Here is a 24,235-nt window from a genome sequence, read left to right as displayed (position 1 = left end):
TGAATATCATAGCTCAGGCTAGCCTACCTTAACCGTGCTCAGAACACTTACGTTAGCCTACAACTGAGTGAATGCATTTAACAGCCTATTTTATAATGAACTGCTGAATATCTCATACAAACTGTTAAACATTATACTGAAAGTGAAACGAGTGGTTGTATGGGTACAGAGTGGTTGTGAGTTTCTGGGCTCCTGACCCTCGAGCTCACTCGGTTGACCAGCTGTGGACGAAGCCTCTGCCCAGCAGCATAAGAGGATCAGCCCAGGAAAAGATCAAAACTCAAAATTCCAAGTAGTTTCTACTGAACATGTATTGCTCCTGCACCCTCGTAAAGCTGAAAAACCGTTCATTCGAACCACTGTAAGTCCAGCTACACTGCTATTAGACAAAACAACAAAAACTATAGATACAAAAGTTAATTTTCAGTAGAAAATAGGGAGTATAAAAAAAAAAAAAGAAAAGAAAATAGGAAGTATAAGTTGCAGGGCGCCTGGCTGGCTCAGCTGCTAAAGTGATAGGATTCTAATCTCAGAGTTCTGAGTTCAAGCTCCACATTGGTTATAGACATTACTTAAAAATAAAATCCTTACATATCTATAAAAATAAATAGGCATGTTTGTATCATCCAGCACTCTTTATTAGAGCATGCATGGGAAAAAAATCTTTTAGGGGTGCCTGGGTGGATGGTAAAAGAGAAGTTTTCCAACTAGTCATACAGACATGTGTCTTCCAAAATAAACCTAATTAATTCAAAATACTTTCTTCAGAAATGTCTCAGTCATGAAGCTTATCTAGAAATCTGAGACAGCAGGTTTGAAACGGGGAAATCAATGCATGCTGAGTAATCACGGCTGGCAGGGCGCTTCCGCACTTGTTCGCCTCAACGTCCCCAGCCCCGTGGGCGGGGAGGAGCAGGCGGCGCAGCAGCGGGAGGGGCGGGTCCCCCCGGCCCCGCCTCGCAAGGCCCCGCCCCCGAGCCCGCGGCCCCGCCCCCGCCCGCGGCCCCGCCCCCGAGCCCGAGGCCCCGCCCTCGCTCCCGAGCCCGCGGCCCCGCCCCCGCCGCGCCGCGCCGCGCCGCGGGGACGCCTGGCCTCCGCGTCTCCATGGAGACGGCCCCGCTCCGGCTGAGCGACGTTGGCGATGGCGGCCGGGGAGCCGGGGGACTTGGACGGCTACTGCTTCAGATTCCTGCCTCAGAAAACCTTCGAGTGTCTGAGCGCCCCAGAGACCGCCAGCCGGCTCCGCCAGTGGTAGGACCCGGGGCGGCGCAGGACGAGGCCCGGCGGGGCTCGGGGCCGCGGGAGGGGGCCGGGGTGCGCCCTGCAGCCCGCCCCGCCCCGCCCTGCAGCCCGCCCCGCCCCGCCCCGCCCCTCCCCGCGCTGACCCCTCCCCTCCCCTCCCCTCCCGCCGCAGGTCGATGCTGGGCCGAGTCGCGGCGCAGGCGTTCGGCTTCGACCAGACGTTCCAGGCGCACCGCAAGGACGACTTCCTCCTGGTTGGTGGAAGGGCGGGGGCGGCGGGGAGACGGGCTTCAAGGGAGCCACGCGGCGGGGGAGCGGCTGCCTGCTGGGACCTGCGGCGCCCAGGGCGGAGTCGGGCCGCGGGGACCAGGCAGCAGGACGGCTGACCTGACCAGCATCAGGCCATCCCCCGCAGAGGGATGAGAAGGGCAGCCTGCTGGCCACTGCGGCGCGCTTCCTTCCCAGTAGCACGGCGCCCCGGCCTGGACGCCCCGAAAGGCGGGAAGCGGGGTGTCCGGTGGTGCTGCAGCCTGCGGGTCCGAAATCCAGCTGTCAGCGGGGGCCTGCTCTTGCCCCTGCCTGGCGGCTGCTTGCCCCCGGGGCGCAGGTGCTGGTGGTCCCTGGGTGATGCTGGGTGCAGGTCCCCGGGACGCAGGTGCTGCTGCTGGTCTCAGGACGCAGGTGCACAGGGTGGACTCTCCCTTGGTCAGACCCCAGGGTGCCATGGCCGCCTCTGCTCTTCTTACAACACCGGCCATGGAATGAAGGACTCCCCCCCCCCCCCCCACACACACACACCCCTTTTCTCAAGTATAACCTCTCAACTAATTATATCTCAACAATCTGCTTTCCAAATAAGGTGACTTGCTGAGGGTCCAGGAAAGCCACAGATGAGGGGATGGTGACGGGCACTTTTCAACCCTTAAAAGAGAGTAAATTGGTTAAATATGTTTCCCTTTCCTTAAAATAGCATTATAATAGTAATACAATATAGTGCTCTTATGAGGCTACTGATGATCACATGACATTTTCAAATAATCATGGTTTAATTTTCTTGATATTTATATTTTTCATTCATACCAGCATTGGCTTTCAAATTGATAGAAATTTTTTAAGCCAATATTTTAATTCACTGAGTTAAAGTACTGCAAAAATTTTAATATAAATCATCTATTCAGTAAATATTTGTCAAATATTTACCACATCCCTCCTAGAGGATGTTGAAAAGATGAAGAGACCTGATCCCAGCTTGCAAGGCATGTAGAGTTCTGGAAGTGAGAAATGTAAAAACTTCTCTACAACACAGTAAAATAATTGCTGTAACGGAGGATAGCTAAGGTGCCTTAGGCACAGAAAGATCACCCAGTGCAGGGGCATTGAGGTCAGGAAAAATGCATGGAGGAGGGTGTAAAATTAGTGTAGGTTGTTCCAGAGACAGAATTCTTCAGGAGATTCAAGATTCATCCGTGAAACACAACAGATTTTCATAATGCTAGACAATTTTTTTTCTAAATTTCAAGATCTTCATGTTTACTTATAAATATTCCCATATTTCAGTTCAAAGGAATGCCCTTATAGAATCATTGATTTTACTCCTATAACTAATTTGGAGGACAGAAAGCATTAGAGCTCAGACTGTGGCCCAGACAGGGATTTACTTTGCAGCTAATGAACCTATAAGCTGATGGCCATGCAAACCCAGATTCTCCCCTGATTTGGCCTCCGGTCAGTGTCATGTTCCAGTTCTACCACTGCCACCAAGCTGTATGACACTGAGCACATGACTTTGCCACTTCCTCAGCTTCCACTTACTTTTCTGCAAAATGATGACAATGCTTGGCATGGAAGTATTCTTGAAAATGAAAATAATGCTGACTATCTGATTGATTATTAAGGTCAAAGGAAATTGGGGCATCCGGCTGGCTCAGTCGATAGAAGGTTGCAACTTGTGATATTGGGACTATGAGTTCAAGCCCCATGTGGGACGTAGAAATGACTTGAAAATAAAATCTTTTAAAAAAAGGATTAAAGGAAATAATATAATATTTAGCAAAAACGGTTGGCTCATGAGTAATGTTATAGTTATTAATATTTGCATACTACTTTACAAAGTGCTTTTCTATAATAGTAGGGGATTCTTGTGTGCCACATTTAGCTTTCAGCACCTCATATTATATACATCTGTCACTAATGTTTACAACAAGCTGGTAAATTTGGTGTCTTGAGCCTCATTTTACAGCTTAAGAAATGGAAGCTCAAAATGGTTACATAATTTGTGCAAAAATGCCCAGCAAATGGTAAGAGCCAGAGGCCTTTTGACACAAACTTCCATGTCATTTCTACTCCAAACACTCATAACTGAACAGAGGGTATTGCTTAAAACTAGAATTCCAGATTTTAAAATTTCCTTTTCAATTTTAAAAACAAATTATGTTCCAAAAGTTCATTTGCGAGAGAAAAAAATAGATGGAAGGAAAGAACCATTACCTTGGCAAGCATTTCTGTAGTCCCTAGATCTGTCCAGATGAACAAGACACCATTAGAGAGAAACCGTCCCAAACTTGCACTGCAAAACGAGAAGTTCTGTGACATTTGCCATGTGCGCAAGGTCCTGAGCTGGCACAAGAGAGAAAACCATCTCTTTCTTTTTCATTTTTGTTTTCTTTTTCTTTTTAATTGAGGTGGTCAGAGGAGGGTTTACAAAAGACAAGCTACTTGAGGTTGGTCCTGAGGAATAAGGAGGAGTTTGCCAGGTAGACACAGTGCAGGGAGAACATTAGGTGGGTGGGAGGGTATTTCTGACCTTTTGTGCCACGTGAGAGTTTGGGCTCTATCTAGCTCATGAAGAGTCACTGTGAGGCTTTCGGGAAGACTGTAACATTTAAAATATTGAGGTTCCCTTGGCAGAATATGAAGAGTAGGTTGTTAGAAAGCGGGCTGGAAACTCTTGTCCTCCGGACATTGTAGGGTACACCGAGTTCAGACCTCTGCCCCAGGATGGCCTGAAGCAATGTTTGGGAGAAAGGCAGTGCTCTAGGACTGACAGGACACTGAGAATAAGGCAGAGGAGGACGTGCAGGAGGAGCGTTTCTGATTTGGTTGACACAGTGGTCGTTGACGCCATTAAAGCCACAGAAAATGCAAAACAATAAACAAAGGAAATGAGTTTAGTTTCAGGCATTCTAAACTTGAAGTGCATCCAAGTGGCAGTCCCCTAGATTGTTGAATCTAAGCTCTTGCTTCGAGTCTCAAGAGAGAGCCCTGGGCTCTACCCTCCCCCTGGGACTAAGGGTAAGGAGGGCCGTGTTCTGCATAACAACATGCAAGGAAGCAGCTAAGAGTGCTTTCTACAGGTCTGCACCACATGTCTGCTCACACATCACGGCCTCACGCCACGAGGACTGGAAGGCACATACATTGAGCCAAGCACATTGTTGTCCCAAATAGAATTGGATTCCTTAAGGAAGAGGAGAACTGATACTGGATCAAAAACCAGCAGTCTAGGGGCTCCTGGCTGGCTCAGTTGGTAGAGCACGTAACTCTTGATCTCAAGGTTGTAAGTTAGAGCCCCACATTGGGTAGAGAGATTACTTAAAAATAAAACCTTTAAAAAAATAAATTAAAAAAACTCAGCAGTCTGCCAGATAGGTGAAATTAGTCAGATATCATATGTGTGGCATATATTAGACATACATTTAAAATTCTGTATTATATAAAATAGTATGTTAATTTAGAAATACTTTCCCACTCTCACATTTTGTGAAACGAGTTTATTCTAATTTTACGTATAGTTTGACATCAGTGTCTTTATCAGTGTGACTTGTTTGTGAATCATCTAATATATTTCCAGAGCACATCAGCAGCCCTAAAGCTGAGATCTAGACAATCCCTTCTAATGCCTCACTGGAAATACTATAAGAAACCCAAAATATCATTTGCATATATTAGGGCAGGGCTTTTTAGTGTTGTGTTTTGTTTTTATTCTTTAGGTGTATAATTAACCTCAACAACATAACAACTCTCATGTTGCTTTATTTGAAGGGCCTTTATGAAGACTTCTTTCCATTGGCTCTGTCAATTCACTGCAGGTCACTTAGATTCCTTCCATTTGTAGTGGCCTATAGTGATAATAAAAGATTTGAGTTGATACTCTTCCCCCCAGGAAAAATGACTATATATGAATTTAATTTTCCCCTTTACTGAATTTTGCAGAAGACATCTAAAAAGCATTCAAAACCAGTATTAATTAAGATTAATTCCAGCTTATGTTTCTTTTCAAAAATTCAGGTAATTGCACACTCTTTAGCTTGAAAGAGTGTATTAAGTTATAAGACAACTTGCTTTTTTTTTTTTTTGAGGAATAGTCTTAGGGAAAGTAATTGGGCATACATGATACCTGTAAAATGTTTACCTGTATCCCTGCACCACTAGAATGTAAACTCCATGGAAACAGGGATTTTTGCTTGGCATCATGTAGGCATTCACAGATACCTGCAGATTATATTTATCTTCACTCTACACACCTGGTCCTCTTCACTGCTCCCTTTCTCATTATGTGACATTCATGCAGAAGTTCAGGGATCATCTGTGGTTCCTTCTCTCGCTGTCTGCTCCTTCTAAGGAGTCATTGGATCCATTCACTTCTCTGCCTCCCCCTGCTATTGCGTAGATAACTACGTGAGCATCAGATCTTTTTGGATTACAGCAGTGCCTTCCCTCCTCACCATCCTCTTAATAGCTCCTCAGCTCATTCTCCACATTGCTGCCAGAATGAACTGTAAAAATACAGGACTAGTCACATCTTCCCTTGTTTAGATCGCCTTGGTGTCTTCCTATTACCCTTTGATTGAATACTCATCAGTCTAGATCAGTTTTACATCAAGATCAAAATTTGTGACTTGACCTACAAGATCAATAGTTTAAAAACTAGTAAACAAAGATTCCCAAAAGTTGAGCAGTCAGGCTGTCCTGATCATGACACTAAAAAAGACTGTTTTTAGGTGGAGAAATTAGCAAGTTTAAAGTCTGAGAAACAAGACCCATTCAAGGAAACTAAGAGGCTCAGTGTGACCAGAACTGAATGAGCAGAATGAGAGGTCAAATGTGCCATTTTCTAGGTGCCCCTTGGGTAGAATTCAGTTGCTAATGACTTTGAGAGTTAGATCTAGTTGAGGAGATGGGAGTGGCCATTACTAAAATAATTGCTTGGGAAAGTAAGATTGAAGGAAATCAAAGTTTTCAAATATATAGCTACCTACTTTTCACTAGAAATCATTATTTTATATTTATGAAGCCCCCAAAGATATCCATAGTACAGTGTTGTTCATACTTGAAGTTAACAAAACTTCATCTCTTTATAAAACATTTATGAGATGGATGCCTGGGTGACTCAGTGGGTGAGCATCTGCCTTCAGCTCAGGTCATGATTCTGGGGTCCTGGGTTCGAGCCTCCCCACCCCCTTGGGCTCCCTGCTCAGTGAGGGGGTCTCCGTTTCCTTGTCCCTCTGCCCCTCCCATGCTCATGCTTGCTCCTTTTCTGTCTGTTAAGGAGAAAAAAACAAAACAAAACATTTATTAGGCATTTTATCCATTTAAAATTGTCCCTCCCCAATTTGAGTTAAATGAAATTTTACTATAATTGTTTTAGAAGTTAATTCTTACTATTGTTTATAATGAGGTCTCTAACTAACTCCCTTCAAATTTGTATTTTAGGCTTTTTTCAAAGACCCAAATGTTATTCCCAATTTGAAGTTACTTTCAGATTCTTCTGGACAGTGGATCACATTAGGTAAATAAAATTTATTGTCATCTTTTCAGATGACTGTTTTATTTTGACAAAATTTTACTTTAGGAATTTTCATTATTCAAATACACATTGTGAATCATGACTGGCTGGTATGATATGTCAGAGGATCACACCAAGCCATGCCCAAGTCTGGCCTGCATTTCTCTCCTAGGAGCCCACTGCTCCGGTCATGGCGCAGCACACAAGATCACTTGTTTTCTCTCTTCATTCATTTGGAAAGTATGTCTTGCACACCTTCCATGGACTCTGCTAGATGCAGGGAACAGTGAGGTGAATACAAGAAAATGAGTATTCAAGAAACTGGCTGACATGTAAAAAAAATAGCACAATAATGTACTACCCTAGCAGCAGGAGCAGAGGGAGGAGAGTGTCATGGAAGGTTCCACTGATGTGAGAGCATTTAGGCAAAATCAGTTGGGACGGGCAATGGACTTCTGACCAAGGAAGCAGCCACCATGGAATGTTCATAAAATCATATATAAAATCATGGAAGAGAGTCTTAAGTTCTGAAAAAGAGAACTTTATATACATAATAATTTCATATTACAGTGAAACATAGCTAGAAATCTTTTTTTTATTAAATACTTTTTAAAAAGAATTTATTTATTTATTCATGAGAGACAGAGAGAGGGAGAGAGAGGAGAGACACAGGCAGAGGGAGAAACAGGCCCCATGCAGGGAGCCCGATATGGGACTCGATCCCGGGCCTCCAGGATCACGCCCTGGGCTGAAGGCGGCGCTAAACTGCTGAGCCACCGGGGCTGCCCAGCTAGAAATCTTTTTAAAGAAAATTACCCAGGGCCCTTGAATGGCTCCATCAGTGAAGCATCTGCCTTCGGCTCAGGTCATGATCCTAGGGTCCTGGGATTGAGTCCCACGGGCTCCCTGCTCTTTATAAAACATTTATTAGATGGACGCCTGGGTGGCTCAGTGGGTAAGTGTCTGCCTTCAGCTCAGGTCATGATCAGGGGTCCTGGGATCAAGCCCCCCCATGGGAGTCTCTCCTTCTGCCCCTCTCCCTGCTTGTGCTCTCTCTTTCTCCTTCTCTCTCTGTCAAATTAATAGAATCTTAAAATAAATAAATAAATAAAAGTTAGATGGGGTTGTTTTGGTAATTGTACATTGTGTGTTCATGGAATTCTAGTTGTCTTACATAAACAGTTCATGATCTTAGAATTAATAGGGCACATTTTACTGCTTTTGGCTAAAGACCACTGCAAAATTTATAAAGCAAAAAAAGCTGGTACAATGTGATCTTACAAAGTTAAACTATGTGAGCAAATGTACTTACCAGCTCAAAATCTTCAAAAGGAAATAATCAGAGGCATGTATCATAGTGTTTATAAAACATGTTTACAGTAACTTCAGTCAATTCATTTATAAAAATGAGGTTCGTTAAAAAAGTTGAACTTTCCCCTGTATCAGTACATACTCCCCAAAACAGTACTGACTTTTTTCTAACTTTTAAATAAGGCATTGCAAAAAGAGAGGTTCCAGAATTCCACATGTGCCTAGGAGAACCAATTAGAAGTACTCTGAAAAATGAGGCAGGAGAGGTCGCACTCCATTTCAGAGGCAGAAGTTTCCAGTGGTTTGCTCGTATTCTTCCATTAGCTTGTTTTTTATCTCCTTCTGCCAGCTTTTCTTTTTCTGATACATCAACCATCTTCCCTCTTTTTCCTCTGGAAGCCTTTATCAGCAAAGTAAACACTATTTAAAATGAGAGAAAAGACACTCTTCTAACAGGTGAACCAGTTTGGAAGATTGCAATGAAAGCACCTCTGTCACAACTGGCTGTAGCCCCTGGACTGCTGGTTGTTGGGGCTGCTCTGTCGCCTCCACCAGCGGCACGGCCCTCATTACAGAGACATGCTGCGTACTTTTCTGGTTGACGTACAAGGTTTGCTTCTTTTGTGCTCAGTTAAGGGCATTACATTCATTACCTCCTTTAATTCTCAAATGACTCAGAGACATGTTATTATATATCCCTGTTTCACAAAGGAAGAGTCAGATTCATGAGCTAAGTAATTTGCACAGTTTTACACAGCTGGCTGGGCTCAGCAGACTTGAGATTCGAGTCCAGGCTCCAGAATTCAAGACCCCCACCTCTCCACTATCCTGCCTCTGCCATTTCAGCTTTAATGGGGTTGTCAGAAAAGCGCCAACTTGGGCAAGCAAATAAATAGGAGACACCTTGTATATTTTAATGCTAGTATCAAGGGGGAAAATACATTCTTTGTAAGTGATCATAGTAGTGCGGTACATATCCTGTAAATGCTGGAGACATAGGTTTACCGTATTTCTACATAATAGCACATGCTATGGATTGAATTGTGTCCCCCCAAAATTCTTATGTTGAAGCTTTAACCCCCAAAGTCTTACTCCCAAAGATGAGGCCTTTGGGAAACAATCAGGTTTAGGTGACATCGTGAGGGGCCCTCAAGCCAGGAGAAAGAGCAGAGTTCTCAACTGTGTGTGGACACTACCGAGAAGGCAGCATCTGCGAGTCAGGAAAAGAACCTTTGCAAGGAACCAGATCAGCTGGCACCGGGGTTCTGGGCCTCCCAGCCTCCAGAGCTGTGGGAAATGCATGTCTTTTGTTTAAACCACCCAGTTTCGGGTACTTGGTGATAGCAGCCGAAGTGGACGAATAAAGATGTTGGTACAGAGACGTGGAGTGTGTCTGTAACAGGCCTGGAGATGTGGAAGGGGCCTTGAAACTGCACCGTGGGTATTTGCCAGGAGAGAGTTGTGCGTCCTAGCCCCGTCCTGGATGGTAAGTTGAGTCTGATGAGGTTGCCTCCAGATACCTGGGCTTTGTGAGCAGCAGCTGGAGGAAAGACAAGCCGTGAGAGGGTAGAGAAGTTGGCTAATGAGGTCATGTTTTGTGGAAGGTGATAAAACTGTGCAGCTGGGAGGGTCTAAAGCAGGTGTTGCCTGCCTGGGTCTTCCCAGATGTTCATAAGGAAGGAAGGAAAGAGATGGATTGAAGAAGGAATTGTGAAGGAGGAGCCAGAGCTCAAAGATCTGGAATATTCCCAGCCTCTTCATATTGTAAAAAAACGAGAAAAATTTGTCTGAAGAGAGCAAACATGGCTGAGCCACCACTTGGTCCAGAGAACGTGTGTGAGTCGGACCCAGGTGGCTATGTCAGCAGAAGCTGGGTGGAGGTGTGGTGGTAACAGAGACCCTGTGGGATTGAGCTGTGGGGGTGGGGACAGACACGGACATGAGAGCTGTTGGGCTGCAGCAGGACAGCAGACTGCATGGCCCCTCAGGTCATCAGGCACCCTGGGCTGCAGGAACACGGAGGCTGGGCCACGACCTCAGTGGCTCAGGGAGGCAGAGCAGAGAACCAACGAGGCTGAAAGTCTAATGAAATTTGCCTTTCCCGAGTCTCAGGCTTGCTTGGGACCATCAGCCCTTCCTTTCTGCTTCCCCCATTTGGAATGGAAATGTTTCTTCCATCTCTCCCCATAATGTTCTGAAAGCATGTAACTTGTCTGGTTTCACAGGTTCATAGCCGGAGAGGAATTTTGCCCCGGGATGAATTGTACCTCCAATCTCACCCATATCTGATTGAAGTGACAGGGAGGTGATACTTGGGACTCTGGACTCTAGTGTTGGTGCTATGATGAGATGACCCTTTGGGGGCTGTTAGGGGAGCTTAAGTGTGTTTGCACAAGAAGAGGACACAAATTGGCAAGGAGCCAGGGGAGAGTGCTATGGATTGAATTGTGTCCCTTCAGAATTCATTTGATGAAGCCCTGAGCCCACCCAAAGCCACCAGCTCAAAAATACTATTACATCCAGGGCTTGGGACATCAATATTTTAATTTTGGAGGGACATGATTCAGTTCAGAGCAAATGCTGTTTCCGTGCCTCAGATTTAAGTGGTTTGGGTTTCATTACCTTTTCTCACCATCCAAATCATCCTGCCACGTCCCACGTCAGAGCTAGGGTAGGCTTACTAAGTAGGCATGTCGCCAAGCGGTCTGGGGGACAGGCCGGCCCCATTCTGCTCCTGCTTGCAGGTGGTGTGGGGGCTCAGACCCACCCTGTCATGTTCTGCAGTCTTCCCTGCCCCAATCCCCCAGAGGGCTTTCCTCCTGAAACAAAAGGAGATTTTCTTAGCAGCAGAACTCTTGAAATTGCTGAAACAGATGTAGTTCCTGTCTCCAGACACCCATCATGCCCCCCCCCACACGCCCCACTGAGGACCAGACGACAGCCATGGGTCCTAGCAGGACTCTGGGGGGACAGCCTGAGGAGAAAGTACGGCTACTCTCCAGTGTTACTCTTCTCAGGCTCAGGCTATTTCTCCCCCGTATCCAGGAGTGGGGTCACCAAGGGCTATCCGGCCAGCCCTGGGGAAGGGGTGTAGTGGGGACAACACGGAAGAACAGCAGCCCTTAGATCTATGTGTGTGTGTGGGGGGGGGGGGTGCACACAACAGAGAGAAATTGAGTGATTCATTGAGGCAACAATAAAGATAGTCATGTCAATCCTTGTGTCTTTCTGTCATTAATTAGAACCTTTTGTAATGGAAAGTCTGTTCCTCAAGGACACATCCTGGCAATAAGTTAGGTCTGAGGAAAAGAACTAGAGCTACCAGAGGAAGAGAGAAAAGACACTGTGCTGTGAATGTCTCTAATTCCAGGCTTGTGAGGACTTGATCAGGGCCTGCTTTGAGACTCACCTTGACTGGGAAAGCTGTTTTTCATAATAAACACTGTAAATGAGATCACAAGAGAGAAATTTTTAAATGGAGAGATAAACTTTCAAGACATCCTCAGGACTTTAGAAACACCCATTATTATGTACGTTAATTAAAGTTTTTGTAATATGAATTATAAGGCATTGAACATAATACAAATCCAAAATCATCTCACAAAGTCGTTCCTATGCTTTTATAGGCAACTCTGACATAGAGATTAAAGCTGATAGAACACCTCTGACACAAAAAATGTATTTCATTTTAAAGCATTTTCGAATTTATATATCCTTCATCTAGGTCTGAAACGGTGAAATTTTGTGACAGACTTTTAATGATTAATAAAAATAAGCAAACTGCAAAATAAGAATTTAATAAAATCCCTAAAATAATGGTCTTTTAAATATATCAAGATGTATGTCATATGTGGCTACTTAGAATCTCTGCATGATGGTACTTGTTTTGGAAATAATTGAGAATACTAAGTTAACTTTTATATCTCTGTAAAATAATTTTTACAGGAGCTGAAGTGAAAAAAATTGAAGCTACAAATGTTCCTTGTACACAGCTTTCAATGTCATTTTTTAATCGGTTGTATGATGAAGATATTGTACGAGCCAATGGACATATTATTAAATGTTTAGATTCTTTTTGTGATTCCTTTCCTATTTCTGATGAGTTACGAAAAGTAAGTACAGATTTTTAAAATTTCACTAATAGCATTTTACTTCAGGAAATGGTTAATGTCAAAAATATTTTGCCTGCCTAAAATACATAAAATACCTTTTATCAATGAATAATGATCAGCAATAGTCATTACATTGGTAGTTTTTTTTCTTGGATGGGACTTTTAATATCAAATTAATTATTTGTATATTTCAGTTTTTCAGCCAGATGCTACTGACAGTAATGTGTGCAGGCCAGAGTTGCTGCTAAACATGCAATGTGCAGGACAACTTCCCCAACAAGATGATCTGGCCCAGAGTGTCAGTGGTGCTAGGGTAGAGAAACCCCAACCTGCTCAATTTTTCTTCAGTATGAGGCTCTTAACATATCAAATGAATATTTTAAAATATCCCTGTGAGGGCAGCCTGGGTGGCTCAGCAGTTTGGCACTGCCTTTGGCCCAGGGCATGATCCTGGAGTCCCAGGATCGAGTCCCACGTCGGGCTCCCTTCCCTGCATGGAGCCTGCTTCTCCCTCTGCCTGGGTCTCTGCCTCTCTCTCTCTCTCTCTCTCTCTCTCTCTCTGTGTCTCTCATGAATAAATAAATAAAAATTAAAAAAAAATAAAATATCTCTGTGATAAAAATATTTTTATATCACTGCTGAGATTTTTTAAAAGCCATTTGATTAACTCATTTTTGTTTTATTGAGGAGTGTATTAAACTTGAATCAGAAGACATAGATTATTTACCTAATTCCTGAGTTATTATTTATAAGATAATTACTTTAGACAAATGACTCAATATCTAGAGTCCCAAGATTACTTATCTGTACAACATAGAGATTAAAATGCCTATTACTTATTTATGAGAAGGGGGTGGAATGCCTGGGTGGCTCAGTCGGTTGAGCATCTGACTCTTGGTTTCAGCTCAGGTGATCTCTGGTTCGTGAGATCAAGACCCATGTCAGGCTCTGTGCCCAACAGGGAATCTGCTTGGGATCCTCTCTCTCTGTCTCCCTCTGCCCCTCCCCACATTCATAAATAAATCTCTAAAAAATGCCCATTTGAGGTGCCTGGCTGGCTCAGTCAGAAGAGCCTGTGACTCTTGATCTCAGGGTCATGAGTTTGAGCTCCATGTTGGGTGCAGAGATGACTTAAATAAATTTAAAAATCAGGATGCCTGGGTGGCTCAGCAGTTGAGCATCTGCCTTCGGCCCAGGGCATGATCCTGGAGTCCCCAGATCGAGTCCTGCATCAGGCTCCCTGCATGGAGCCTGCTGCTCTCTCTGCCTGTGTCTCTGCCTCTCTTTCCCTGTGTCTCTCAATGAATGAATGAATGAATGAATGAATGAATGAAATCTAAAAAAAATAATTTTAAAAATAATAATAAAATAAAAATACCCAGTCTATCTTTTCAAATTGTTGAGGTAATGAGTTCAGGAAGCATTTAAATGCACTTTTTAAAAAATATGAAATGTTAAAATGAAATGTATTATTATCATTGTTTTAATTATGGAGAAAGACTATTTACAAAGTGGTTAAAACTAGGGCTTTTTTTTTTTTTTATTGGTTTATTTAGAGAGAAAGAGCAAGCGAGCATGAGCAAGGGGAGCAGCTGAGGGAAAGGGAGCGGGAGACTTCCCATTGAGCTGGGAAGCCCCATGTGGAACTCCATCTCAGGACCTGGGATCATGACCTGAGCCAAAGGCAAACGCTTAACCACTGAGCCACCCAGGGACCCCCAAAATTCAGCTTTGGTATTGAATAGACATAGGCTCAAATCTAGGCTCTGTTACTTAATGACTGATACTTGACCTCTCTTTATAAAATAGGAATGATGTAAGAATTATGTGAGATAATGCATTCAGAGTACCTAGCTCATGCCTGGCACTTAGTAAGGTTCCAGGAATGTTAACGACTTCTATTAATTCCTAATATTATCCTACATCGAGAAGGGAGATAACAGAAGTCTAATTTATTGCAAATCCAGGAATGTCATCTGTAGGGACTAGAAGGCCTCCAGCCAGTCTGTGTTTACCTATACTAGTAGAACACCTAAAAGAACACTTAGTTGAAGAAAAAACTAAAATTAAGTCAGTGAGAATAACCAAAACATAATTGAAGAGACTACATATAGTTGCTCTTCAGTTTAGTGAAGGTATATTTACGTATGACAGAAGATAATGTATGTGCTACCAAGCGAGAACCTGATGATGATTTCTACTCTTCCTTCCCAAGGACTGGAAAGTCACCCTTAGAAAGTGCCTCTGGGCTAGTCTGGGCGTCCTCCCCTGTGGGCAGTGGGGCAGCTGTCTCTGTCCCTGAGCACCGGTGGCCCGCCAGTCTTTGCCTCAGGGCTCCCAGCCCCAGTTGCAGAGAGCTCATCACCCCTGGGGCAGAGACCCTGACCTGCCCAGGGGCCCAGAGGCGGGTATGACCTGCCCAGCTGCCCGCCTGTTCATTTCCAGGAGCAGCACCTCAGAAGGAGTGCTGGGCCCCTGATTTTCTGGCTCACTCATGCTCTCATGCTCTTTGCTGCTCTGCAGCAACAGGGGAGGAGGTTTTAACTTGGTTGCTTTCTGGCTGAAAGAAAATAAATGACCTCCAGCTTTCACCTGAACCACAAAGCACAGATTGTGTTGGCAGAGTGTGTATTGTAAGGACCAATATCAACCTCCTTCCCAGCTTGGCTTCCAGGCTCGGCAGCCTGCCTCTTTAACCAGTGCAGGGCTGTTCCCTGGGGCTAGACCCTGACCACCCCATGTGAGTGAGTGCATGGGCATTAGCCACACTGGGGCTGTGTGTACATTTATTCCCCAAACAGTTTCATTCCTGTCATCTTTAAATTGCACAACCTAATCAGTTCAGTTAAGGAGAGTGCTCATGTAAGGAATGCATTCATTCATCATTCCTGAGAGCTTTAGTCACCCTTGTATTAGGCCGGATCTTTAGGTAGCTTCAGTATCACCTCATTTCCTTGTGGGGAGGGAGGAGAGATGTGCACACCCAGGGAGCAGTGAACCTCCGCCCCTTCCCCTTCCCTGTCTACTATGTGCAGTGTTGGTCTCATAAGCTCAGTGTAAGTCACCTGCATGTAACCAACACCACAGAGCTGATTGATGCTAAAATGCCTCTTGTCTGGTGACCTTGTGACAAATGTTCATTGGAGATTGAGGTATAAACAAGTCAACTGAAAAAATGTATATAATAGTATGTGTGCATCACCTTGTTCAGCTCAATGCTACTTGTCTATAGCACACTGTCTTGTGAAGGAGCAATGGGGTGTCCAGAGAGCAAGGGCCAGTGTAGATGGCTGGGGTGTTGCTGGAGGGCCAGCAGGAGAAAGAAGTGGGCCTGAGGGACGACTTACCTGAACAGTCCAAGACAGAGCAGGTGGGTGGGGAGGGGATGGTAGGCAAGTGGCCATACATGCACTTGGGGCTCTGCTCTGGAAACACCAATATGGGGTCAGCCGTAGGCCTTACAGGGTAGGGAGGTTCTTCCTCTTATTTGCGGCTCCTTGTTTGCCCAGATTTGGGGCAACTCCACACTAACAGTGCAATAGTAGCAAAACAATGACTAATGATATAAATGAGAATGAAGGTGTGGACAGGAATAGAAGGCTTAGATGCACATTTAGTCCTTTCGCTGGACGTCACTGCCTGCCGAGAAGATGGATGGAATGTGAGTGCCAGTCTCACAGATCACTCTGAGTTGGTTCTTAAAATAGGCGTAAGATTCTTTATAAAGAAAAAATTGGGGATCCCTAGGTGGCTCAGCGGTTTAGCGCCTGCCTTCAGCCCAGGACATGATCCTGGAGACCTGGGATCGAGTCCCAAGTCAGGCTTCCCGCATGGAGCCTGCTTCTCTCTCTGTCTGTGTCTCTGCCTCTATCTCTCTCTCTGTGTCTCTCATGAATAAATAAATAAAAAATCTTAAAAAAAAAAAAGAAATTGAAACTTTTGAAAACAAAAATTAGAACCTCAAATCATGTTACATTAAGATGAATTTTATCATCTTCCATAGGTTTTGCTTGTGGAAGACTCAGAAAAATATGAAGTGTTCAGCCAGCCTGATAGAGAGGAGTTCCTGTTTTGTCTTTTCAAACATCTTTGCCTCGGTGGAGCACTTTGTCAGTATGAAGATGTGCTTCATCCATATTTGGAAACCACAAAGCTTCTCTATAAAGATCTAGTGAGGTAAGGTTGCCGATGACAGCCAGGACACCTCTGGCTCACGGAACATATGGTGGTTCATGGTGGGATCACCCGGCATCTGCCGTTCTCCTCTGAGCATCCAGAGTGGAAGGAGCCAGTACCCCCAGCCTGGGTCAGGGCCCCCCGTGGCTCAAAGCGCTCTTCTCTGGGACCTGCCTGTCCTTGCCTCCCCTCACCCCGAACGCTGCTCTGTCCCTGTGGGCACCTGCCCCAGGCCGCTCTGCACCTTTCAGGAGAACACCAGATCCCTCAGCACATGCGAATTTGCTTGGCAAACAGTAAAACATGTATTACCTTTGTTCTGAGGAGGTGGAAGAATTTTCATCTGGGCAAAATCTTTACCTTTTCAAATTAATACCAAATCCTACTTTGTTTCACACATCCCACTAGGGTTTGTTTGGTTTTTTTCTTTTTGAAGATCAAATTGGAATAAAACCTTTATAATTCATTTATTTATACTTTCATCGAATTGAGTTTTTCAGTGTCACAGATCCTGTATCACTTTTATAGGCTGAAGCGATAGGAACAGTGAAAGCAAAGGGTCCCAGGCTTTAGTTAGAAAATTTTACTTTACTAGGAAAAGAGCAGAATTAGCTTCTCATTAGATTCTTGGTTGTTCCGCTAACCTCAGTTCTCACCCTGCTCTGTGTGTACTGTAACTGTACAACATACTACACAATTTTGTTCTTACCAAGTTTTTTAAATATGGTTTAAAAACAAAAAAAATCTCTTTAATTTGCTTCTGATTTTTGTGAAAAAGTTATCATCAATATATAAAGATTGTGCAGAGATATATTAGAATTTCAGAAAAACATATACATATTTATATCCAAAGTGTTCTGTCCTTATCATTGCAGTTCATGATAACTTGGAAGCTGGTTTCTAGCACTGCCTGTAGATAAGATACCCCTCGGTGTGCCACAGCACATGCTCACACACGTGTGCACACGCTGCTGCCAGCACAGTGTGCTGTGCTCCACTGGCCACATGAACCTGAGGAAATGTGCCATGGAGAAGGGGATTTGGTTGGAAGTGTTTGAAATAGAAATACTTTCAGAACGTAAACTTTGAGGAAGCTAACACTTTCCCTAGCATCTGTCTACCCTACTGGCTTTTCACCTGTGACTCTCGCCTACGCTCCTTGGGTGCTAAGGAAATGTACGCTCCAGGGGTAATGGCCACTCGTGAAATGAGGTGTCAGAACTCAGGGCATCCCACAGAAAAAACGGGCACTGTGTCCACAGAATCCCTCTATCAGGCAGCTGGCAGGTATTGAAGTTGTGCACAGAGCTCTGGCGGGCTCCAGAGAGATGACAAGAGGAGCCTCACATAGTCCTTGAGCTTAAGGAGATTACAGGAAACTCACATATCATAGAGTAATTGTTTAAAATCTTTTTTAAGTAAAAATTTTCATAAAATCAAACATTCAATTTTGGATAGGCAAATGTTTGCAGCTCTTGATACTGTAATAAATACCCTGGGAGTTCAGAAATTGTCAGGGTGGCTGTGCGCATGTAGGGCTGTCTGATGGAACAGAACTCCCGAGGCAGGGGAGAGGGGGTGCTTTGTCCCCTGTCATTCCATGCACTATGGGAAGGAGCCTAGTCCCAGGATACCACTGCTCGTATTTGAGGACATTAAATATTTCTCTGGACAATCCGAATTTAAGCATACTTATGAATTTCTTTGCTGAATGAGGAGGAAATGTGGAATTGTCCTCCCAAAGCAACTTTGGTAGAAAACCATGATTAGAATAAATATCTGCTTAAGATGGCTTAAGTGCCAACAGGAAACAATTGAATGGATTAAACGATTGGGATCCCTTCAGAGCTACGTTGTTTGGCTTCTCACTCACTGGCACCACTTGTGCCTTTCTGACTTCGGTCATGTTGATTTGGGCGAGATGCTGCGTCTTTTGGGTAAGGGAAGGATCCAGGGTGGATCAGAGTAGCTGTTATCAAGGAATGTGGGAAGCACAGGTGCAACTCCAGGTGTCATCAGGAGTTTCTCAGAATCCTGAGCCAAATTTCCAAACAAGTCATTGGTATGAGCCAGATTAACCATATTTGTTTTTTCCTGTCCTTCCCTTGAATTTTGGGTGTTTTCACATTTTTTAGAAAAGCATCTGCTGTCTTTCTAATTGTATGCACAGTAGCTGCTTTGCATTATCTAACCTGCCCTTGGAGACAAACATCATCACCAATCCACTGCAGACCAGAAGACCACCCTTGGTGTCAGTGGAGGGGAGGCCACGTTACAGAGCTTGATTTTAATGGGCTCTGTCTGGCTCAGACAGAGGGGAAAAAAAAGAAATTCTTGAGATATTTTTTTCCCTCATCCATTATTACAAGTCCTATAAAATAACACTTTTCAAATGTTCTGGAAAATGCCTTTTCAAGGATTAGGGTTCTTGTAAATATAGGTAGTACTTTATAACCATTCCATTGGAGAGTCCATGACCAGTTGTTTTGTTGCATTTCAGAAATGTCTATGCAGAAATAACTGCATAGTTACTATTGGTATCTTTGTCTTCTCTGCTTCCAATATTAAACACATGCTCTTGTCAGAGTTTTTAGAGGGGTTTTCCAAATTGCATATCCATCCCAGATGTGAAATTTTATGATTTTATCAGAGAGGCGTACGTTATGGCTTTAGATGCTAATTAAGCATCTGATTCTTGTTTCTTTTTTTTTTTTTTTAAGATTTTATTTATTTATTCATGATAGTCACACCGAGAGAGAGAGAGAGACAGAGAGAAAGAGAGACAGAGACACAGGCAGAGGGAGAAGCAGGCTCCATGCAGGGAGCCCGACGTGGGATTCGATCCCGGGCCTCCAGGATCACACCCTGGGCCAAAGGCAGGCGCTAAACCGCTGTACCACCCAGGGATCCCGGGATTCTTGTTTCTTAAAGTGAGCAGAGTTACCTAGAATGGTACAGTCACTCAAACATACTAACACCATAAACGTGTTACCTACAGAAAAGGAACTACCATTTGAACCTTATTAGAAGGTCGTTCCTAATAGAAATAAACCATATTATTCCATTTTATTACCTCTGATCCTATATCACCATTACTTTAAAGTAGCTCTAAAAATAATTTGTCTTATTTTTTATAGATGAGGTAGACTATTACCTGCCTGAAATCTCCTAGGAGAAAAGGAAAGGTAGAGTGATGGTGGTCAGCACCCTAGGAAATGCAACTAACAATCATGCTGCGTCAGGTCTGTGGCATCCACTCACTCACTCACTCACTCACTCACTCCAGATAACCATGGCTTTTAAGAGTGCTAGAACATAATTTCCATATAGTTTTTTAAAAGAGTGATTGTATTAATGGTTTAGAAATAAAATAATGATTTCTTAAAATCATTTATGCTAATTTCTGAGGCTGGATCCCATATTGAGTGTAAACATGTTGCACTGACCATTCTAGGTAACTGCTCACTTTAAGAGATATATAGAAATTAACTTAGTTGGATGATATCTCGGTTTAAATTTGAATGAAATGTTTTAAAGATAAACACTTTGACCCCTGAAACCCAGACCCTTAGGTCTGGCCACTCCAGCAGGTATACGAGCTCATGCACACTCACACGCAGGCTCACACTCATGCTCACACTCAGGCACAGTCATGCTCAGCACAGTCCTCCTTCTCCCTCCTCCTCTCTGCCTCCACATTGCTCTTCACATAGAGTGAAGGAGAAGCAGTGCTTGGCCCTAATAAAGTGAAGAAGAGGGATATCTTCTGTCAGATGTCACTTACATGTGTCCTACATGCTGCATGTGTTTGCACAGGGAAAGGAGCTGCACGCCAGGTGTGTGGCAGACTGCAGAGCGGTACAAAGATAACGTGTGCCACTCTCCATGGCTTGTTCCCTCATTCCCACTCCCTCTCCCATTACACTTTGCCACAGGGAATCTTCTTGGGAAGAGTGACTGGGAGAGACCTACTGGGAGAAAACGATTTCATTCAACACAAGTTAATCATCCGTAATTCAACAAATAGTTTTCTTATCCTTATCCCACTCAATTCTGGGGTAACCCTACAGGGAGCCATAGCGTGCCTACTTCACGGGGAGAGAACTGACATCAGGAGAGTTCATGTTGCCCAGAGTGCAACAATGATGGCTCAGGGGCAGAACTGGCATGTGTGTGAGATGGTTTAATCCCCTGGTTCACATGCTCATACCTGCCCCATGTAGCTGTCTATACCCCCATCTGACTCTTACCAATTCCTCTTCTTCCAATAATTGTCTCTGGCCCAGGAGACCTTCATCATCAGACCTCACAGCCTCCGACCTTCCATCCAGTTGCATTGTCTGCCATTGGTCTGGGCAACCTCACCCCGTCCATGGATGAAACTGCAGACTTGGTGCTTTTCAAACTAGTCTTGGTGGACGCTATGTATTTCTGTTGTATATGAATAAGAACACGTGAATACTAAAAGGGCTCGGTATTTTAAATGTATGATGCCAATGCTTGCTGTATTCAAAATGTACCTCTTTTTCCCTATTTTAGTGTCCGAAAGAATCCTCAGACCAAGAAAATACAAATTACTTCTTCTGTCTTTAAAGTCATGGCTTATGTAAGTCCTGAGGGGGGTTCGTGAGCGATCAGTTTGGTCTCATGTTATTCAGAGGCTGTGGGAACTCCAGCAAGAACAAGTATGATATCATGCCTGCAGAAAGGATGAGGATTCTTAGTTCTTTGTTAAAATTCAAAGTTGATAAGATATGCCTTTGTTTGGAGAGCCATACGACCTCCCCACTTCTGTTGTCCGTGTCTAATAATAGTCCTTACCGCTGGAAGACCTGAGCCTGACTGATGGAGTAGGATGCACTTCTCAGCTCAGCCATGCTGCAATCTATGTGGCAAATAAGTGCAAATGCCATAAATGTCTTTATATCACAGAATCTGATGCTCAAATTCTAGGGTCAGACTTAAGATGATTAGCACATTTGAATCAGTTTCTAAGTATCTCTATTCAATCACTGAACAACTATTGAGTATCTATTGTGTATCAGCTACTGAGTTGGCCCTGGGCATTTTTTGTTGATAAACAGTTGCTTCCCTCATAGTTGGTAAGGGCCACAATCTAAAAGGAAGCAAAGATAGAAGAAAATTGCAAAGTAGAGATGTTTGCAATATTAGCACCTTACAAACACTTTTTCACAAGGTAAAATTTCCTTTTGGACTATAAATTCCTTAAGGTCAAGAATTATGTGTGCTTATACAGCACAATAGATGGGGCCATCAGTAAGTATTTTAAAATATCAGTTAATTATCAATTTATTGTAAAAGATTTCATTTATGTTTCATGACATTTTAACAGAAAACATATATTAATTAAATATGTTATTATTTAATGTCATCATAGACTAAACAGTTGGCTCTGTCTCTTTCAGGACTCTAATGGTGTGTGCTACCCTTCCACAAAGAGTCACGAACAGACATTTTCTTACTTTATCGTGGATCCAATCAAGCGTCACGTTCATGTTTTATATCACTGCTATGGTGTGGGGGAAATGTCTTAACATTGTTCTCTCAGATGATCTATTTTAATATTGCTTTACTTACCAATTTTTAATGCCAATTTATAGGTAAACATTTATTTTGCAAGTTAATTCAAGAAAAGTATAGAGAGCCTGCTTAGAGCAGAAGGAAACAAATACCACGGTGCCTTTTTTTAAATTTATCTGGAATAGCAGTGTAAGGACCAAATTCCATCCATAACACAATCAACAACAATACAGTTTTTTTTTTTTTTACAAAAAAACTGGGAAAGTCACAAAGAACTAAAAATCTAGTTCATATTTGTTGCATTAAGAATTAAGTAAGCCCTCAACTTTCCATGTGTTTTATTTTAGAAGCTAATTAATTCTGGGTTGAAATTGTGGCAGAAAACTGAACATCGCTCTATTGATCAATAGGAACTGTTAGCTTTTTAAATTTGAGTTTCATTTTATTACATAAAGATTTACATCTCTAGGGCTGTAGAATGCATAATGATGCCTTGGCTTCTTTGTCCCACTTAAAATCCTGAATAAAAAGTAATGTTCTGGGGTGCCTGAGTGACTCAATTGGTTGAGTGTCTGCCTTGGGCTCAGGTCATGATCCCAGGGTCCTGGGATGGAGTCCCTCATCAGGCTCCCTGCTCAGTGGGGAGCCTCCTCCCTCTCCTTCTGCTTACTGCTCTGCCTTCTTGTGCATGCTTGCTCTCTTTCTCTCTCTCTGCCAAATAAATAACATCCTTTTTTTTTTTTTTTTTTAAAGTAATGTTCTCAGGGCACCTGGGTGGCTCAGTAGTTGAGTGCCTCCCTTCGGTCCAGGGTGTGATCCTGGGTTCCCGGGTTGGAGTCCCACATTGGGCTCCCTGCATGGAGCCTACTTCTCCCTCTGCCTGTGTCTCTGCCTCTCTTTCTCTCTGTGTCTCTCATGAATTAAATAAATAAAATCTTTTTTTTTAAAGTAATGTTCTGAAAGTAATCGTAAACTCTTATCACATAATAAACTATAACCTCCCACATGTGAAGAGAGAGCACTGCCATGATGATATCCAGGTGGCAGATGATTCAAGAGCCCGGGGTCTTACATTCTCCTATTTCCTCGTTGCATTCACAGAATGAATATGTGACTTAAAATATTTTAATGGAAAAAATAGGGGCATCTGGCTGGCTCAGTCCCTAGAGTGTGAGACTCTTGATCTCAGGGTTGTGGGTTTGAGCCCCTCACTGGGGGAAGAGGAAGGAAGGGAGGGAGGGAGGCATGACTGACATGTGTCCCAAAGATGATAAGGAGCGTGCAAGAAATGTCAAGACTTTGAGGGGAGGCAAGTTTGGAATACCTGTTTCTGTGTTGTAAGAGTAGGGATGAGAATCTGCAATTTGTACCTGTGGATTTATCTGGAAAGCACCTGGCAATTGGGATAGAGAGCTCAGGACAGTTTGTTTCACTTCTAATACAGTGTATGCACATTAAATGCCTATTGAATGAGAATTTCCCAGTTATGTTCCTAATATCCATAGGAAACATAAAATTAAGAACTAAAATGTCACACCTGTCATGCTGCATACCACACAGACTTTACAACCTGGGGACCCTCTCCTAATTATAATTAGTTGGTCAATCAACCTTTTTTATGTATTAGCTCTGTGCATGGCACTGTGCTGCTTCCTTTGGGAAAGCCCACACTCCGTCTAAGCCTGGTGGAGAAGGGGATCTGTTCGAGTGTGCAGGTGGAAGAGATGGCTGTGAACTAGGCTCATCTTGGCCTGGCTTCCACAGAACAGTGGGTGGGGTGTCAGCACCCAGGGAGGAGAGCTGGGCCACTGGGTGTGGGCATGGGCAGTGGGAAGCGAGGGGTGGGAGGGGGCAAGAGCCGGGCCCTGGGGTCAAAGTCCAGAGGTCAAGGTGGGAAACCCATCCTGATGGGTGGCCAGCATCCTTTCTCTGCTTTACAGGTGGAGGAACAAAACACCTTTGAGGAAAGATGGCTCCATTGCTTTGGGATGATCATTTTAATGACCCCTCTGTGATCATGCAAATTCTTGGCATTGAGGGTAGAACAGCCCAGCAATAAATAATTTGG

General features: G+C 43.7%; 1 protein-coding gene across 3 annotated transcripts; it reads left to right on the top strand.

Moving 5' to 3' along the window:
- Positions 1-1,047: 1,047 nt before the first annotated feature.
- CFAP300 (cilia and flagella associated protein 300) lies at positions 1,048-23,115 on the top strand. Of its 3 annotated transcripts, XM_026006746.2 has the most exons (7): positions 1,048-1,251; positions 1,415-1,496; positions 6,955-7,030; positions 12,284-12,450; positions 16,454-16,626; positions 21,166-21,232; positions 22,053-23,115. In XM_026006746.2, exons 1-7 carry the CDS (start codon positions 1,142-1,144, stop codon positions 22,179-22,181), a joined length of 804 nt encoding a protein of 267 aa, XP_025862531.2. In that variant the 5' UTR covers positions 1,048-1,141; the 3' UTR covers positions 22,182-23,115. The 3 variants fall into 3 exon arrangements, 2 of the variants coding, with proteins under 2 accessions (XP_025862531.2, XP_072586056.1); XM_072729955.1 differs by lacking the exon at positions 6,955-7,030 and having other exon boundaries at positions 1,060-1,251; XR_003236224.2 differs by lacking the exon at positions 12,284-12,450 and having other exon boundaries at positions 1,065-1,251; positions 22,053-22,326.
- The last annotated feature ends 1,120 nt before the right edge of the window (positions 23,116-24,235 follow it).

This window comes from Vulpes vulpes, chromosome 12, assembly GCF_048418805.1.
Source record: "Vulpes vulpes isolate BD-2025 chromosome 12, VulVul3, whole genome shotgun sequence".
In the NCBI taxonomy this organism is placed as follows: Eukaryota; Metazoa; Chordata; class Mammalia; order Carnivora; family Canidae; genus Vulpes; species Vulpes vulpes.
The sequence above is the reverse complement of the archived record's forward strand: the minus strand, read 5'-3'. Positions and strand labels throughout refer to the sequence as shown.

What these genes read in the sequence shown, in the direction of transcription:
- CFAP300 (XM_026006746.2), top strand. Translation starts at nt 1,142, where the DNA reads ATGGCGGCCGGGGAGCCGGGGGACTTGGACGGCTACTGCTTCAGATTC. An exon ending in GCAAGGACGACTTCCTCCTG is followed by an intron (nt 1,497 to 6,954) that starts GTTGGTGGAAGG and finishes TTTGTATTTTAG; the next exon opens with GCTTTTTTCAAAGACCCAAA. An exon ending in TTTCTGATGAGTTACGAAAA is followed by an intron (nt 12,451 to 16,453) that starts GTAAGTACAGAT and finishes CATCTTCCATAG; the next exon opens with GTTTTGCTTGTGGAAGACTC.